The sequence below is a fragment of the Martes martes genome, assembly GCF_963455335.1.
Source record: "Martes martes genome assembly, chromosome: 1".
Taxonomy (NCBI): Eukaryota; Metazoa; Chordata; class Mammalia; order Carnivora; family Mustelidae; genus Martes; species Martes martes.
The window spans coordinates 145,475,291-145,493,562 of NC_137888.1; the positions used below are offsets into that span (position 1 = coordinate 145,475,291).

An 18,272-nucleotide genomic window follows, 5' to 3' on the forward strand; every position below is an offset into this window, starting at 1 on the left:
GCCAGCTCTTCCCGCGTGGGGAGAAGGGCGCGAGTGGGAGTGGGCACCACGACGAGCCGGAGCAGGGCTGTTCCACGGGGACAGCGGTGCAGCCCCGGGCGCTACGAGACAGCAACTGCGCAACCACCCGCGGGTGCACGTGGCGCGGCCGCAGCCGCTATTCAGGGGCGCGCCGTGGCTGGGGTGGCGGGGGCGCGGACTACAAGTCCCGGCATGCCTCAGGCAGGGGCGGGCCGGCGCAGGAGCCGGGCCCGGGGGCCAGCCAGGCTCAGGCGTGCGCAGTGGTTCTCGGGAGTGGCGGGGCGGGTCCTCCCAGGCTGTCAGCTGGGGCCCGGGGCGCCCGGGCGGCGGTGGTCGCGGCCATTGGCGGAGAGGCGGGAGGGGCGGGGCCCCCGCGAGCCGCTGTGGGCAAAGCCGTGCGCGCGGAGGCAGGCAGGCTGCCGGCTGGGGAGGCACGGGTCGGGCTGGTGCGTTCCATCCTGGCCATGGCAGCGGCGCCGCTGAAAGTGTGCATCGTGGGCTCGGGGAACTGGTGAGCGGCGGCGGGCCGGCGGCGTGGGCTCCGCCTCCAGGAAGCCCCTCTCGCGGGCGGGCTAGGGCCGCGCGTCCCCTCCGCAGCGTGGGCACCGGGCACCGCGCGCAGGGAGGCGGGGCGGGTGGCCTCGCGGATGGGCTGGGCACCGCGCACCCGGGGAGGCCGCGCCGAGACACTGGCCCGGGAGGCCCTGGGCCCGCGTGCCCGCGGAGGGCAGCAAGGCGAGAGGGTACTGCGCGTCCGCGGGCACCTGTCTGCGCTCTCACCGCGCGGCGGGCGCACGGAGGCCACCTGCTCGCCACGCCCGGGTGTTTTGCGCACCATTCTAAGAGCGTTCTCGGTTCTGGGCGGATCGCCTGGGTCGAGGAATCGGTGGAGACTCGAGCATTTTTGCCGTCGTTTCGGTATTGAGGAAACCGAAGCAAAGAAGGGCTAAAGGGCTCTTGCCACCCAGGTGGTGTACGGGACCGGTGCTGTCCTTCCAACTGCGAGTTTCGCCCACCACCTTTCGATAGTCCTGTATCGTAGGAAGATTATGTAGATAAGAAAATCCAAGTTCCAACAGGCCCGACTCACGGAGTAGTCCAGGGACGTTGGGAATTCTCTGGAGGGGTATTGCGAGGCTTCGCGTCTCCGCTGGGCTTTATTTGACTTCTGACATTTATACAAGCACTTTGTGACAGGCGCTCTTCTGAGCACTTTGTAAATGTCAGCCCTTTTATTGCCCTTTATCAAACTTTGCTACTCTGGTGTGTTGGGTGAGTGTAGAGGAAAGTGGGGCCAGGTGGGTGGGAGGAAGTGGAATATAATAATAGCCTCTTATATTTTCGGTCATTTCCCCATTGTTGTGCACTTTTTTTCGCACATCCGAGGGACTGCCCCACTAGGAATGGGCCTAATGACTTGTCTTACTTTGTCTTACTCTTTGACATGGCCCAAAAAGTTCCTGGAGGAAATGTTAATCTGGTTAAATCTTATCTGGTTCTCCACTTTTCCATCCCAGCAAGGCCACTGGCCTCTCCCTGTGCCACACCCCCACCCCCAGCAGGCAGGGTAATGATTTACCTTATTATCTGTTCGCTCCTCTTTATCCAGTTCTTAAGAAAACCAACTACCCTAGGGCCTGGCATACTGCTAAGTAAAAATTAAAATGAATGCTTGAAAATTGATCTTAAAAAAAGTAATTCGATTAGGTAATCACATTAAAAAACCAGAAGGTCGCCACTCCCCCCCCCCCCCCCGCAATAAAGCAATGAAATATCTGATACTCACACTTGTTGCGCAGAGTATCTCCTGGAGGAAAACCAGTAATTACTCAGTTTCTTCTGGCCTTTCTGAAGGAATTCCATCAGATGCCAGCAAATGCTTACATATATTGCTTTCCCTCTCTGCCCTGCAAATACTAGAATATTAAGCACTTTTCTGTAAATTTCTTTTCTTGGCCAGCCACAGAACATTCTACACATTTAGTGGAGTTGGTACCTATGTGCTGCAAAGCTTCATGTGGACTTCCAGGTTGACTTTGCCAATTTTGATCCCAAGGTCACTTGAATGAGATTACGGCAGCGCTGTTGGCCATGGGACTGGAAAAGTACCCCTTTAGCACGTGTTCTTTTAACATTAGTTTTCTCTTCTGTAAGAGGACACAGACCCATAGATGACAGAGCCTTTTCCTCATTTGCAAGGTGCAGAAGGAGCACGGCATTGCCATGCTGGATTTGGGCCTGGAGCAGGAGTAGTGAAGTAAACTCCTGCCCCCCCCCACCCCATGGGATTTGGCTGCCTTCCCACGGCTTCACTCTGATGTACTTGACTGGGTTTTCTTGGCCCACTCCAGCCCAAGGAAATGGAGTAGAGCTTGGCTAGTGACCTTAGAGCACAGCAATTGAGAAATGTGCCATCCTGATGGTTTGGGCTGCCTGCCCAGCTCCATTAATTATGGGAGCAGACAGGAACATTGTTGCTCGCACTCAAGTCCTAGAGAGAGGATCACGACCTCCCCAGAGAGATTTCAGAAATTTGGGAAGTGAAAACAGCATGGAGAGGCTTCCTAGGGCTTGGGGGGTGTTCAGTTCTGGTCAGCAGGCATTTCCCCGATCTAGGCACAATGGGACAGAATCCCTGCCTATAAGGAATTTACCTTCAGGGCTGAGATGAAATGGAAGATAAATTCAGAAGAAATGGAAGGTGGAATGAAACCTGTCACAAGGTTAGACGTTACCTTGTAGTGTTGCTTAAAATGTCCAGAGACCACCTGCATCAGAATGACCGCTGAGGCTACACTTGCTGACTCATACTCCCTGAGGGTGGGACAGATTTTCCCTCCAGGATGTTGGCCTTCTGCTAATTTTGAAATACTATCTAGAGATGAACCGCCCTTCCAGATTTGGTCCTTCATTCAAGAATGTGAAGTTGCTTAAGCAGTGTTTAAACTTGGGACTTTGAAGTAGCTGAGCGTGGCTGTGTCAATAAAGGTGTTGTCACATCTAAACCCAAAACTAAAAGGTGGCCTTGTGCGCTCATTTGAGTGCCCTCCCCCATGTAAATGCTTAATAATTGCAGTATAGATAATGAATCAAGATGACTTGGCCAGGAGTTTCAGCCTGGAATGACATGGGGGTTAAAGTCAAGTTGTTGTATAACGTGCCCTTGTCATGCCCTTTGGCACTTCCTTTCCTATAGACAAGTCAGAGAGGAGGCCTGAGGAGGCCCTCATGCATCCTGAGTCCCACGATGCTGCCCCCTCCTGGGGTGCAGGGAGGTGCTTCCTGGCCTGCCTGGCTTTTCATGGCCCTGGGAACTCAGAAAAACAAGAAAAAACAAACATAAATCTTCCGAAGTTCCTCCAAATACGAAACAAAGTTTCATTACCCAAACTTTGGGAAAATGACCCAGACACAGGGCAAGATCCAGTTCTAGCGCTAAAGCCTCAGGGCTGTGTTACAACCAAACCCCTGTGGTAGGGAGCATATGTCCAAGCCCGGAACTCGTTTGGAGGCGGGGTAGTGCAGGAGGTGCTGGGGATTCCCACCGCTTGGGTTTCAGTCCTGGTCCTCTGTTTCATAGGGCCTGGAGCAGACTGCTCCTTCAAGAATCATTGGTTATGATACTGGTACCTGCTGTCTAGGATTTTGGTTAGGTTGAAATGACATGTGTTGGGGAGAGTACAGAGTGACCAGCACTCAGTAGACATCAGCTACTGCTATTGTACTTATTTGATCAACCTTGACCAGCATGGTCATTAAGTCACCAAATGGATCCAGCTGGAGTCTGACCAAGAAGCAGAGGCAGAGGAAGGAGAGAAGGTGAAAGACTGTATAACTAACTGATAGGCAGCTAGAGGAGTTGGGGGAGTTTTTTCTCTCTGGCCCTTGTTTTCACCATCACCCCACAGCTGGACTGAAGGGCAGGGAGAGCTGTGGCCTACATGACACTGATGACCGGAGCTCGATGTGGGTGACTCCCATCTTCTTTTGCTTTGAACGCAGCGTTGCAGCCCTTAGACAGCTCTGTCACCCTTTTGTGCTCCTCAGTTTCCATGGTGCTGCTTGCTACATACCCACAGGCAGTACTCAGAAGCATTCTGAGCCCCTGTAAATGAGTTCCTCTGCGGTCAGAAATAATCCCAGAAATAATCCCTTCCGTGGCTGGTGGCTGCAAGTGCCACTGACGAAGCTCTGCTTTGGGAGCCCGAGGGAGAATTGAATGATAGGATGGGTGGGAGCTGAACTGGGAAAAGATCCAGAGTCCCATGTGAACCAGAGTGAGAGTTTGTACAACTAAAACCCAGAAGAAGCCCTGATACTTTCGCCTCTTTCCATCACCTCTGCTCCCCGTTCAGTACAGAAGGTCCCCAACTTTACAGTGGTTCGACGTACACCTTTTCGAATTTATGATGGTGCAGAAATGATGGTGAGAGTGTGAACCATAATCTGAATTGTGAATCGGGCTCCTCTTCTGGGCTGGAGGCTATGCAGTGGATCCTCCATTCTGATGCCCTGCTAGGGCTGCAGCATCCGGTCAGACACTGATCACGGGGGCGAACAGGTGGTACAGGGACAGCCATTGTGCTGGTCACTTTCAGTGCAATATTCAGTCAATTACCTGAGCTCATCAACACTTGGATGTGAAATAGGCTTTGTGTCCAATGATTTTGCGTGACTGTAGGCTTATGTAAGTGTTCTGGGCAAGTTGAAGTAAAGCTAGGCCAAGCTATGGTGTTCAGGAGGTAATGGGAACTAAATGCATTTTAGGATATTTGAAACTTAATGATGGGTCAGATGGGACATAACCCCATCATAAGCTGAGGAAGGTCTGTATACAAACCATGGCTGCTTTTGTAGGGGTGAGTCAGCAGCTCCCAGTTCTCCTTGAGCCTTTCATCACTGTCATTATCATTCTCTAACCTGTCCTCCTTCCCCCGGGGGTGGGGGGGTGGTCCTTTTTTTTTTTTTTTAGTGTCAGGTATGTGCATTACTTCATTTAAGCCTCCTAACATGCCTGTGGCAGTACTATTGTTCATCCCGATTTGCATGACAAGAGGGAGATGGAGGGAAACCATTTCAAGGTCAGTGGTTCATCCTTGGAGTGGAAGCCCAGATCCTCCTATCTCCAAGGGCCTTGTTTCTATAAGTTTTTGTCATTTTCATTGAGAAGCATACTTAGACCTGCGGACAAATCTTACCATCACAGAAATATTTCAATATCTTGTGTCTTACCCTCCCAACAAAAGTTTAGTATAACAATATTTCCCTTAAGAAAAATCAGATTGAGGGGTGCCTGGCTTGCTCAGTTGGTGGAACATGTGACTCTTGATCTTGGGTTGTGAGTTCAAGCCCTATGTTGGGCGTAGAAATTACATAAAAACCTTAAAAAGAGAGAGAGAAAAAGAAAAAAGATCACGTTGAAATGTCTTGAAAATTGTCACTTCCCTCTGGAACAGGCGTCCCTCCTCCTCTACACATGGCAGATGATCATAGTTTACTATTTTTAAGGCAACTGATCTTCCTAAAATTAATCTAGCAGATTAATTGTTAGAAAAATCTTATATCTAAGGGAAAATCTCAGTCCAACTTCCACCCCTTAATCTCCGTGCTGCCTGGGTGAGCCCACTTTCTTCTAAGACACCCCATTGGCTAGAGAAGTCTCATGTCTGCTCCGTCTTCTCTGTGGCAAGCCAAGTAGTGTCTCCAGGTCTCTCAGTGGTTGCTGGTGGAAAGTTGTTTTGGGGGTCCACACCAGCCAGGTCTCCCTTCTCTTCCCTTCATCCCTCACCTCCATGCTTAGTGATACCAAAATTAATGGCCTTAAAAAGTAGTCACTTAATTAGTTCATGATTCTGGAGATCAGTAGTCTGAACTAAGCCGGGAGGGTCTTCTGCTGGTCTAGCCTGGGCTCACTCATAAGGCTGAGGTCTGATAATGGGTTGGCTGGACTCTTGGTCCTAGATGACATCTTCTGTGTGTCTGGCAGGGGGCAGGCTTCTGCCAGGCTGAGAGGAGTGACCTGAGAGGACTGTGTGTGTGTGTCTCATTCGTCTGCAGGCTAGTTGGGACTTCTCCATTTGGTGGCTGGATTCCAATAACAAGAGAGAGCACATATAAGTACCTCCTATGAGTAGAATCACAGTATTTGTCTTGTAGCTGGCTTAGCATAATGTCCTCAAGGTTCATCCGTGGTGTAGCTAGCTTGTGTCAGAATGTCCTTCCCTTTTAAAGGCTGAATAATAATTTCATTGTGTTTATATAGTACATTTTGTTTATTTATTCATCCTTCAATGGACACTTGGGTTTCTTCCACCTTTTGTCTGTTGTGAATACAATGGTCCCCCTTGCCCACTGGGGATACATTCCAGAATGCCCAGTGGATGCCTGCAATTGTGGATAGTATGGGAAACCTTATACTGTGTTTTTTCCTATACATATGTACATGTGGTAAGGTTTGATTAAGCACACTAAGAGATGAACAATAACTAAGAACAGTTATAACAATATGCTATATGAAAAGTTACGGCAGTATGCTCCATCAGTCTCAAAATACCTAATTGTACTGTCCCCTTTCTTGTGATGATGTGAGATATCAGCTGCCCACATCATGAGGTGAAGTGAGGTGACTGGCACAGGGGTTGGGACGTGGCATTTTGAGGGGGAGGGGTAGTGATAAGGGAAAACATGGCAACCGGAAAAGGCAGACAAGAAGCGACTTCTGTAATGCTGCTCTGACTGATTTGAGTCCCTGCTTTCCCTTTTTGGGGGTCCGTACCCTGAAGTGGAATCGTCAGATCCTACGGTAATTCTATTTTTAGTTTTTTTTTGGCCAGCCACCGTATTGCTTTCCACGACAGCTGCACCATGTTCTGTGCCCTCCAGCAGTGCCCAAGGGGTCCGATTTCTGCACAGCCTCACTGACACTCAATTATTTTCCAGTTTTGTTTGGGGTTTTTCATTTTGTTTTGTTTTGTTTTTTTCCGTGTAGTTACCATCCTAAGGGGCGGGAGGTGGTATGTCTTTTATTAATTGCATGTTAATGTGGCATATACACTTTTGCATCCTGTTTTTTGTTAAATGTAACATTCTATCACCAGCTTTGTCTTCTGCCCTTTGAATTCTGATAGATGGAAAGGCTTTTTCAGCTTCTCCCCATCCTTTTCTCTGTGAAGTTGTACACATGGATCTTTTCCCCTCCGTGGTTTCTTCTTTGATTTTAAGCTGAGGAAGCTTCCCAATCCAGAGATCAAATAAACATTCACCGAGTGGAATCTGTATTTAAAATGCTTCATTTTTCACATTTGCATCTAAGACTTGGGCATTTGATTGTACTTTAAAAGCACTTTAACGCAAAGAATTACACAAAATGCTCACAGCAGTTCTCCCTGGGTGGTGAGATTATTCATAATTGTCTTTTCATCATTCATGTATTGCTTGTTTGAGTAAAAAAGTAGATGTTATTTAAAACAGAATTGACCACCCTCTTCCCTTGGTTCATAGTCAGATGAGCGCTGGGAAGACACTGGGGCATGGAATGTAGAAAATCTGGCTGAGCCCTTGCTAATTTCCCTCACTGGAACTTCGTCTACTCCATAAAAAGGAGGTACTGTAGGGTTCTTTCTGGCCCAGAAAGATTTCTTCATTCTGTGGAGGAGGAGCGTGAACCTCCAGAATTCTGTTGGGTTTGTGGCTGGCTTGATGGGACTGCCAAGGGGCCTGGGGTGTGGAGGTATGTCAAGCTGGAGGTTAGGACCTCCAGCAGGTGAGTGTCCTTCCAGCTGGGACACAGGAAGGGAGAGCAGAGTGTTGAAGACACACAGGCTGGGATGTGACTAGCTGTCTTCCACCAACCACCTGTGTGCTCTCTGGGCTTCAGGTTCTTCATGTAAAAAATGGAGATAATAGAGGCACCTGGTAAGTTGATTAAACATCTGACTCCTGATTTCAGCTCAGGTGATGATAAGTGAGATCAAGTCTCCCTCCCCATCAGGCTCCAAGCCCAGCAAGGAGATGCTTAAGATTCTCTCGCTCTCTCTCAACCCCCTTCCCTCTCCTGTTGCCCCCCTCCTCTCTTTCTCTCCCTTCTTAAAAAAAAAAGTCTCTCTCTCTCTCCTTTTGCCCCCCTCCTTTTTCTTTCTCTCCCTCTTAAAAAAATGAGGGTAATAGATGGATATAATATACTTAGTATATATAATATATATAAATAATGATAGTGATAATAATAAAATCTGCCTCAAAGGGTTGGTGAGGTATGAAACATCTAGTTAACATCGGTAAGATGTTGAAAGTAGTGTGTGTGGATGTAATCGTTCGGAGGCATGTAACTGTATCAAACCAACAAGGTGTACATCTTAAACTTACACAATGTTATATGTCAATTATACTTCAGTAAAAACAGCAACAAAAACCAGGGCCTGGCGGCCCAACAGGCGTACCCCTTTCGGGCACGGCCTCCCCTCTTCTCTTTGTTTTCCCCACCCTGCCCTGCCATCCCATTCTCTTCCTCCCTTCCTCTACCTGCTCTCTCCCTCCCTCTGTCTTCCCTCTCTCTTCCTTGTCACTCCCTTTTCCTTCCTTGACCTCTCCCCTCCCCCTCCTCCCCGTGGCAATGTTGGCTCCAGGTATGAGCAGAAGATAATCTCCTGGCCCCACCTGTTCTGCACCTTTGCTCCAGGGCCTTCAAGGCTCCCCAGTCCCTCCCATAGGTGAGGGCCTCTCAGCCCTTGGAATTCAGAGTTCAGCCTAGCTGCACTTGGCTCCCAGCTCTCCCTGACCTGAGTGTCACGGTGTCATCTGCTTAGCCACTTTGGTCACCGTGGCACGGTTACTTTTCTCTGTGAGCTTGCTGGAACAGCTTCATTCTGTCTCCATTTCCCCATCTCCGGGGTCCATGAGAGTTTGGACTCGTGTGCCTTACTCCCTGTATCCCCTGTGCCCAGCAGCGTCTATACCTGACAGGTGTTGCGCATGCATTTTCAACACATGATGCTACTCTGTACCAGGGCAAATGTAAAGGAGCAGGAAGTGTAGGCTTTGGAAACAGAACTGGGTCAGAACTGCTGGTGTCTAGGTGGTTAGCATGACTTGTGGGTGACACTCTCTGAGCCTCAACTTCTTCATCACTAAAGTTAAAGGGGATAATGAACACCTCTCTTGGGTCTGCCTTAAAGATTAAAGGAGATCTTCAATCCAGTCCCGGTACACAGCTGGCCCTGAAACATGACTTTCTATATGTGAACTTCTGAACTTCATTTGGATGGCTTGTAGAAGTTGGGAAATCAGTCTACATGATTTCATGGGAGGTGTGATTTTATACTTGGGTGTGAAGACTCAGGATTGGTCATGAGCAGCCCTGAGCCCCTCGCCTAGTTCAGCCACTACCTGGTTGTGTGACACAAGGTCAGAGTGAGGCCGATCCTCCGTGTCTTAATGTGGAAGGTCATAAGTTTGGACACCGTTAAAACCTCTGTTTTGCAGGCTCTGCCCTTAACTGCTATTGGCTCTGCTTCACACTGTTATTATTTGCTTATTATCCTTTGTGTAAAAGTTGACTTTAAAAGAAAACTTTCTGTCCCTACTGTCAATACCATATGTTGGAGGTAACAGCAACCAGGAGAATGAAAACAAAGAACAGTGTTAATAGGATTCTTGCCAAATCCTGCTACCTGCCCAGGCTCCGTGTCTGAAGCATTTAGAGGCTTCAGGAAGAAGGGAAATGAACACATGTTGGAGAGATGGTAACAACATAGTAGCACTCAGACGAGACATTCTGCGCTCTCTTGAAGGCCATGGAGTTGAAAGGGCCCAAGTGAGTCGGTGTCCTTTGGTGCTGTGTGTGGGGGGTGGTACTTGGCCTTGGTGGGGGGGTACCCCTGGCACCCATTCCTCACTTTAGAAAACACTGGCCTGGATCCTAGACCTGAAATGGACATTAAAGATCATTGCCCCACCTGTCGTTTAGTAGATGAATGAGCTGGGCCAGGTGTGGAAATGGCTTTCCATGCCCTTGACCCTGACAGTGAAAGATCCATGCCAGGATCTGCTTGGGCAGTGGCAGAAAAGCCCCTGAAACATGGAGGGCTCCACCAGTGGGGCCTTGGGACCCCAGCCCCAACCATGACCAGGCCACATAGAAACCGCCTGCGTGGACTGTAGCCAGTACTTTTATTTTAAGCTCAGTCTGATATCTGTGAGTGTTTTTGGACTGGCTCTCAGCAGGGCCCCCCCATTTTTTTTTTTTTTTTTAAAGAACAGGGTTTGTCACTTAACAATAGCCTCCAGTCCCTTCAGAAACACTCAGGTTCCTCCAGAACACTTGGTTTGCTCTATCTGATTCTGTTCCTTCATGTCGGTCAGAAGTGGTAATATGTGTCATGAGCACAGCTAGTACCATTTCAGAGCCAAAAAGGAATTTGGGTGTGGATTATATGCTTCTTCTGAAAAACAAACAAAAAAAAAATCAGCTTTTTTGAAGCATAATTAATATACAAAAACCACTGGACCTACTTAATGTATATAATTTGATGGGCTTGGAGATAAGAGTATACCCGTGAAACCACTACAAATCAAGGTGATAAAAATCTTTGAAAAAGGGGTGCCTGGGTGGCTCAGTGGTTTAAGCCTCTGCCTTTGGCTCAGGTCATGATCTCAGGGTCCTGGGATCGAGCCCCACATCAGGCTCTCTGCTCAGCAGGGAGCCTGTTGCCCTTCTCTCTCTGCCTGCTGCTCTGCCTACTTGTGATCTCTCTGTCAAATAAATAAATAAAATCTTAAAAAAAAAAAAGATAAGTACAGTATGATCAGGTCTTATTTTTTATTTTTGTTTTTAATCTTTGATTAAAAACAAAAATAAAAAATAAGAAAGTTAATAAAAACAACAAGAAAATAAACATTTATTTCTTAAAATAGAAAGTTCTGCCTGGCGCCCCCCCCCCATTTTTGGTGGCAGTAACACTAAGTGTTCTATCAGCTGTGGGCTCGTCATATATGGCCTTTGTTATGTTGATGTGGATTATACTTTCAGAGATTTTATAAACAACCTTGGAAAAAAGGCGGGCAGCAAGGAAAATGTTTGGTTCAACATAAAGATTGTACCGAACAACAACCAAAATATTTGGTTCGGCATGAAGATTTTGCTAGATTGTCAAAGAGATGAAAAAAGTGTTTTAAGTCCTGGTCCCCCAAAACAAAAACAGATTACTGTGTAAATTATTTAGAAAGAACAGGACAAGGCCTTGAAGGCACTAGAATCTTTGTTTTTGTCCTTGCTAGGTTTGTCCTTGAATTAAATTCCATGCTTCTCAGAGTGCCTGGGCAGCTCAGTTGGTTAAGCATCTGCCTTTGGCTCAGGTCACGATCCTGGGGTCTTGGGATCAAGCCCCTGGTCCCTTGGGCTTCCTGCTCAGCAGGGAGTCTGTTTCTCCCTCTGCCTCTCCCTCTCCTGCTCATACTCTCTCCCTCAAATAACTAAAATCTTAAAAAAAAACCAAAAAACAAAAAACTAAATTCCATCCTCCTTTCCTCAGTCCTGATCACCTTCCCTTATCACCTTATGAATGGATAGACTAAGCTAGTGCATCTCAACTTTGGCTATAAATTAGATTACTTGGAAGCTTTAAGAATCCTGAGTCCGAGGCCACCCCACAAACCAATGATATCTGTGCCCCTGGAGTAGGATCCGGCGTAGGTAGTTTCTAAAGCTCCACAGGGACTGACAGCGTTGAGAACAGGCTGCTCTGTACAGCCGTCCAGAACTTTCCGGTGCTGTCCTCCCTCACAGGTTGAGAATAGCATAAGCTATTGTACATATCAAAGCTCTGTGGCTTTACCTGTGAAATTCTTACTCTGTGCCGGCAAGACAGTTTGTTAGCTAAATACATATTATTCATCCAGTTCTCCTCCTGAGAATTGTAGAAAAGAGGCCAAAAGGGGTGGCTGGGTGGCTCAGTGGGGTAAGTGTCTGCCTTCGGCTCAGGTCATGATCTCTGGGTCCTGGGATCGAGCCCCACATTGAGCTCCATGCTTGGCTAGGAGTCTGCTGCTCTCTCTTCTGTCCTCCCTTCCCCACCCCTAGCCTGTGCTCTCTCTCAAATAAATACATAAAATCTTTAAGGAAAAAAAAAAAAAAAGGAGAGGCCAACGTTCTTCCCAAGCTCACTATCACCTTAATTGTAATCTGGGAAACAGCTGCTCACAGACTCCCAGGGAGGTAACAGCTCAGGCTCACAGTGTTCTTGGCATTGAGTAACGCAACTCACACAAGGTCATAGAGAGCAAGTGTGATTCTGGGGAGGTGAGCAAAGTGGGGGGCGGGGGGGGGGAAGCCACTAGGCACTAGGAATCCAAATCTAGTAAATCAAGCAGGAAAATAAGCCAGAACCACCAGATCCCTCCCCGTGATCTTAGCAGAACATATTTGCTTCTCTGTTTACAAAGCCGCCTTGGGGGGGGGAAGCCAAGCATCTGCAACCAAAGGCAAACCTGTAGCATCTGTTGAAATGAGTTAGTTCAGAAAATTCAAATGAATATTAGAACTGTTAAACATTAAACCCATCAGACCATGCTGTGTATCCTTTGGGATTCACTGGTGCAGAAAATGACATGACCCAAATAAGGGGGGGAAACTCCATTACATTACATGTCAGGTCATCAGGGTCTGGCTCTGCCTCTTCCCTGGTTTCACTAGTAACTTCGCTCAATCACCCATTTGCTCATTTATCTCCCGTTATCACATACTTGCCACGCTCCCACTGGGCCTGATGCATTGGACTAGATGCCATGCCGGTGAGCCAGGAGAGCAAAGGCAGTGCGTTCTTTTTGCACTCCAAAGCTTACCACCCACTCAGGGAGGTGAAGGAGGTAAGAGGAATTGCTTCCCAGTTGTATAAGAAACAAACTATTTCTTCATTCAGAGTCACCCCGGCCCATGGCCCAGGAGCGGGTCTACTATGGTGGCCCCAGCCCTGGCCCCAACCCAGATGCCTTGTCAAGGGGGGAATGGCGTTAACTAGTTGGAGTGCATGATCTTCCCCTGTAGCAAAGCCTATGGGACACTGATTAGTTACTAGAATGTGTCTGGTGAACAGAGATGCAAGAGAAACGGAGCCTGTGGGAAGCTAGAAGGCCAGCTGGGTTGCACCAAATACCCAGACAGCTGAGCCCTGGCACCCTCACTCTGTCTGCTCCTTTTCTGGAATTCACTCAGCATCTTGTCTTCCCATTAGGAAGGCAGCTATGCTCACCACTATACCACCAGCGCCTGTCTTGCCATTAGGAATACAACTCGGTTGCAGTTCACTGGAACACAGTTTATGCTATGGAAACTACATTTTAATCTCTGTGATGGATTTGAAATACAACCTGGTTGCCTCGGAGGCTTAAGAGGACCCGCCAAGTATTACTTTTAAGTTTTATATCTCTTAGGTGGGTTTCTTTTCTGCCTGGGTGACTCTCTTCCAGGATACGTTGATGTTTACTAGTTTCAAGAGGTGGTGTTTTTGATCTTGTACTAAAATCCTGATCATAGCAGGGTGGGAGGAGGGTGTTCTTTCCAGGTGAAAACAACTAAGCTTTCAAATGGCCTGTGGCTAATACGACGTCCCATCTGAATTATATACCCAGTGCTTGAATCAGAATCAGCACTTGTTGCTTCTGAGTTAGATTCGAATGCTTTTCTCTTCTGCCCAAGTTGAGTTTAATTTTTTTCTTCTTCTCCATTGTTTCTTTCCTAGGGGTTCAGCTGTTGCAAAAATAATTGGTAATAATGTCAAGAAACTTAAGAAGTTTGCCTCCACCGTTAAGATGTGGGTCTTTGAAGAAACAGTTAATGGGAGAAAACTGACAGACATCATAAATAATGACCATGAAAATGTAAAATATCTCCCTGGACACAAGCTGCCAGAAAATGTGGTAAGACTTTGGGATGGAAAGTACTTCTGGTTAATTCTGAAAGTTAACGCTTGGCTGAGTTAGCACATGGGGCTTGGGGAAATGGGAAAGCTACTTCCCTCTTCCTTTGTCCCTTTCTGCTACCAGCTAGTTTGCTTGATTGGTTTTGGTTTTCCTGACTCTGAAAATGGGCTTTGTATTATTTTGCTAGGGCTGCCATAACAAAGTATGATAGAATAGGTGGCTTAAACAACAGAGATTTGTTTTCTCACAGTTCTGGAAGCTTCAGGTCCAAGATGAGGGTGTTGACAGGTTTGGTTTCTTCTGAGGCTCTCTCTTGTAGATGGCTGTCGCCTTCCTGTGTCCTCACACTCCTGTGTCTTTCTTCTGTGTGTCCTACTCTTTTTTTTTTTTAAATATATATATGTGTATAGATTTATTCATTTGAGAGAGACTGCATGTGGGAGCTGGGGGAGGGGCAGAGGTAGAAGCAGACTCCCCGCTGAGCAGGGAGCCAGACTCGCGGCTCAATCCCATTACACAGAAATGATGACCTGTGCTGAAGGCAGATGCTTAACCGACTGAGCCACCCAGGTGCCCCAGTCTGCTCTTAAAAGGACAGGATCCCTATTGAATTAGGGCCCACCCTAATGTCCTCATTTTAATGTAATTACCTCTGTAAAGACCCTGTCTCCAAATAACAGTCTGATTCCAAGGTACTAGGGTTAGAATATCAGCTTATGAATTTGGAGTGGGGGGTGCGGCACACAATACAGCCCACAGCATGCAACTTTCTTGGCATTCAAGGTGCTGGTCCCATCAGAGCTGGAACTCACAACCTTGCCTTCAGGTGCTTGAGACCCCCAGTCCTAATAGTCACTTTCTAAGTGCATGGACTTTGGTCTGCACATGAGGACAGCTAATACACTGGTCTGTGATTTAAAATCAGGGTCAAGGCCTAAATTACAGAAGGAGATTGGAGAGAATAGAAGGTCGGAAGACTGACAGTTTAAAATTTAGGCCTATTAGGTCTGAGAGGGAAAAGTACAGGTAATTGCCTGGCCTCGTTCCCGTGACTTGCGGGAGGTGGGTGGGGGGAGAAGTGAGCAAGAAGAACAAGAGTGACCATGCTGTTTGTCTCAGTGGAATTTGAACCTCTATTGCCTCTATTGCTGGCTTTCTGTAATAGTCTGAAGACCAGACCATTGTGGTCTGATTCCCTGCCTGATGCCCTGGTTAACCAGACAAGCTCATCTTCTCTGTTCATGAAATAGTCATCTCTGCATATATTCACTCATTGGCCTTCGTGAGCATGTACAGTGCATGCAAAGCACGGTGTTGCTAGAAACAAGAAAAGGAATAGGATGACGTCACTTCCTTCAGGGAGGCCTGCAGGAGAGATGGATTTGTAAACTGACAGACACCAGGAAGTCCGGATTTGCAAAGACCTTGCTTGCTGGAGGTTGCTGTTTGGTTTTTGGTTACAGTGTTCCTTAGTGTCAAACACTGCTAAGTAGCTCGCGTATCATGTCTCGTGTAATGCTCTCAGTAACCCTCTTAGGTTGATACTACTGGTTTTCCTATTACGAGGGTGGTTCTGATTTTGTAGGGAAGGATGCTCAAGAGAAGTTAATGGACTTGGCGCAGGGTCGCATAGCTAGAGGCTGGGCTTTGAATTTGATTCCTGGTAGACTCATCCCATGGAATCCATTGTCTTCTAGACGGTGATCACTTTCTCCTCTGTGTCCCTGCACTGCGGGTCAGGCAGCATTTCTGCACAGTCATTCTTGGCATTGTTGGTGGGGAGAGAAAGGAATCCCTATGGTTCTGAGCTTAGAAGTTGAGTTGTCCAAATATCGGAGGGGAAGAACAAAGGGAGTGGCTATTCCCACCACAGTGGGAGGCTTCTGGGGTCATCTCTGACCCATGTTTGGAGTAGGAAATTCCTGCGTTTCACTTCTCATTGTTGTTGGAATCGACGGCTGCTTCCCTTCCATAAACCACATGCTTTGTTAGTACGTTCCTTCCACTCTGCTTTGTGCCAGTCCCTTATGTACTTAGCTGTTCGGCCCCACCTGCCCCGAGAGTGTGAACCTGACTTTCTGGTTTTTGGTTCTTCCATGGCTCCTGGTGCAGTGCTCAAGGATTGTGGGGGAGGGGAACCTGCCAAGTGGTTCTGTGAAGCTGAAGCTTGTGCCAGGAGTAAGGAATCCAGGAGGGAAGGAGGCAGGGAAAGAACTGACCTAAAGGAGCCAACAGCCATTGCCACTCAGAGCCCAGTCCCCACAGTGACTGATTCTGCCCCCTGCCCCCTGTCTGTGGATGTGGACAGAAGGAGGAGAAAAAGGAGGAACCATCTACTCCCGGGACCCTGTTGATGCCTGAAGCCTTGTAGGTTCACGAAAGTGAACGTGTCCATTCTCTGGAGTGGACATTTGTGCGGTTTCTAGCTGTTTGCCACCGTGGACCATGTTCCCAGGGGTGGAATCGCAGAGTCACCGGGAGCACACAGCCGTAGTGTCACTGCATCACACCACTGGTTTCCAAAGTGGTCCTACCAGTCTCTGCTCCCCCAGCTCGACTGAGGGGTCACATTGTTCCACTTGCTTGCCAGTGCTTGGCTGGAGACACCTAGGGTGTTAGAAAGTTTTATTTCTTAAGCCTGGTGGAAGGTACACAGGTGGTTTTTTTCCTCTGTACTTTTTATAGTTTCAAATGGCACTTAAAAATGTTGCATAATAAAGCGGAGTGATGGTGAAGTGTAGTGGTGGAGGACGTCCTGGGAGTCAGTGCCTGGGTCAGACCGATGGGTTGTTCCTCATGCTGTATTACCCTGAGGCATTTTGTGAGGAGTTCCACATACATTTAGTTTGCTGTGAAGCATTTTTTTTTTTTTAAGTTGGGGTTTTGTTTTTGTTTTTGTTTTTCTTTAAAGATTTTACTTATTTATTTGACAGATCACAAGTAGGCAGAGAGAGAGAGAAGGAAGCAGGCTCCCTGCTGAGCAGAGAGCCCAATGTGGGGCTCGATCCCAGGACCCCGGGATCATGACCTGAGCTAAAGGCAGACGCTTTAACCCACTGAGCCACCCAGGCACCCCTTTTTTTGTTTTGTTTTATATGTTTATTTCAGTTTTTCAGCTATCTCATTTGGTCCTTTAAAAAAATCAACTAGTGTTAGAAAAGACCCTTACCGCCATGAGAGAGCTGTTGCATTTCCAGCCCCATAGGATTGTTAGTTGTGAGGTCTGTTAGTCGGCATGCTGACATGAGACTGGGAGTCCTTGCTTGGGGGTCCCCACACTGTTTCCACTGACCTTCAGGCCCATCCTCATCACATGACCCTCCCCACCCTCACCCCCAACCTCTTGTAACAGTGACGTCACCATGTCATCACCTGTCGGCTAAAAGCTGGGACAGTCCGGGTTTGCAGTTTTTTCTGAAACTGAGTGGAAAGAACGATTCCCGTTTCTTGCCACTGTCGGATATAAAATTGTGGATCCTGTCCACGATCTCATCCAGGTAGAGGGCCCCTTTGCCCTCTGGCACCAGGATTTACGATGACAGCATCTTCTGTGAAGTACTGTTGTCATTGTCTCTCATCTTGGCTTTCTGAGCCTTAGCCGTACCTTTTTTTTTTTTTTTTTAAGATTTTATTTATTTGACAGATAGAGATGACAAGTAGGCGGAGAGGCAGGCAGAGAGAGGAAGGGAAGCAGGCTCCCCGCTGAGCAGAGAGCCCGATGTGGGGCTCGATCCCAGGATCCTGGGATCATGATCCGAGCCGAAGGCAGAGGCTTTAACCCACTGAGCCACCCAGGTGCCCCTAGCCATACCTTTTTTTTTTTTTTTTAAAGATTTTTTTTTTTTTAATGTATTTGACAGAGATCACAAGTAGGCAGAGAGGCAGGCAGAGAGAGAGGAGGAAGCAGGCTCCCTGCTGAGCAGAGAGCCCGATGTGGGACTTGATCCCAGGAGTCTGGGATCATGACCTGAGCCGAAAGCAGAGGCTTTAACCCACTGAGCCACCCAGGTTCCCTAGCCATACCTTTTTAAAAACAACTTTACTGAGGTACGATTCACAGATCATACAATTTGCCCATTCAGGTATACAGATTAGTGGTTTTGAGTATTGTGCAAACATTACCACCATCAATTTTAGAATATTTTCATCAGCCCAAAAAGAAACCCTCCCCCATGTAGGTGTCACTTCCTATTTCCCCCTATCCCCTGCCTCAGTCCTAAGTGACCGCTGGTCTTTCTGTTTTGATAGACTTGCCTGTTCCGGACATTTCATATAAATCGCACCATCAGTAGTTTTCTGTGTCTGGCTTCTTTGATTTAGGATGGTTTCAAGGTTCATCT

At 47.7% G+C, this 18,272-nt stretch overlaps 1 protein-coding gene across 2 annotated transcripts in view; it reads left to right on the forward strand.

Annotated features, from left to right (window-relative positions):
- Window positions 1–305: 305 nt before the first annotated feature.
- Window positions 306–18,272, forward strand: part of GPD1L (glycerol-3-phosphate dehydrogenase 1 like) — a 57,763-nt gene continuing 39,796 nt past the window's right edge. Inside the window, exons 1-3 of one of the 2 annotated variants that reach the window (XM_080820430.1) lie at window positions 407–532; window positions 9,628–9,829; window positions 13,752–13,929. In XM_080820430.1, the coding sequence (XP_080676556.1) occupies window positions 9,810–9,829; window positions 13,752–13,929 (198 nt within the window). In that variant the 5' untranslated portion in view covers window positions 407–532; window positions 9,628–9,809. Of the gene's footprint in view, window positions 533–9,627; window positions 9,830–13,751; window positions 13,930–18,272 lie in introns of both variants that reach the window. The other variant, XM_080820429.1, reaches the window with a different exon arrangement.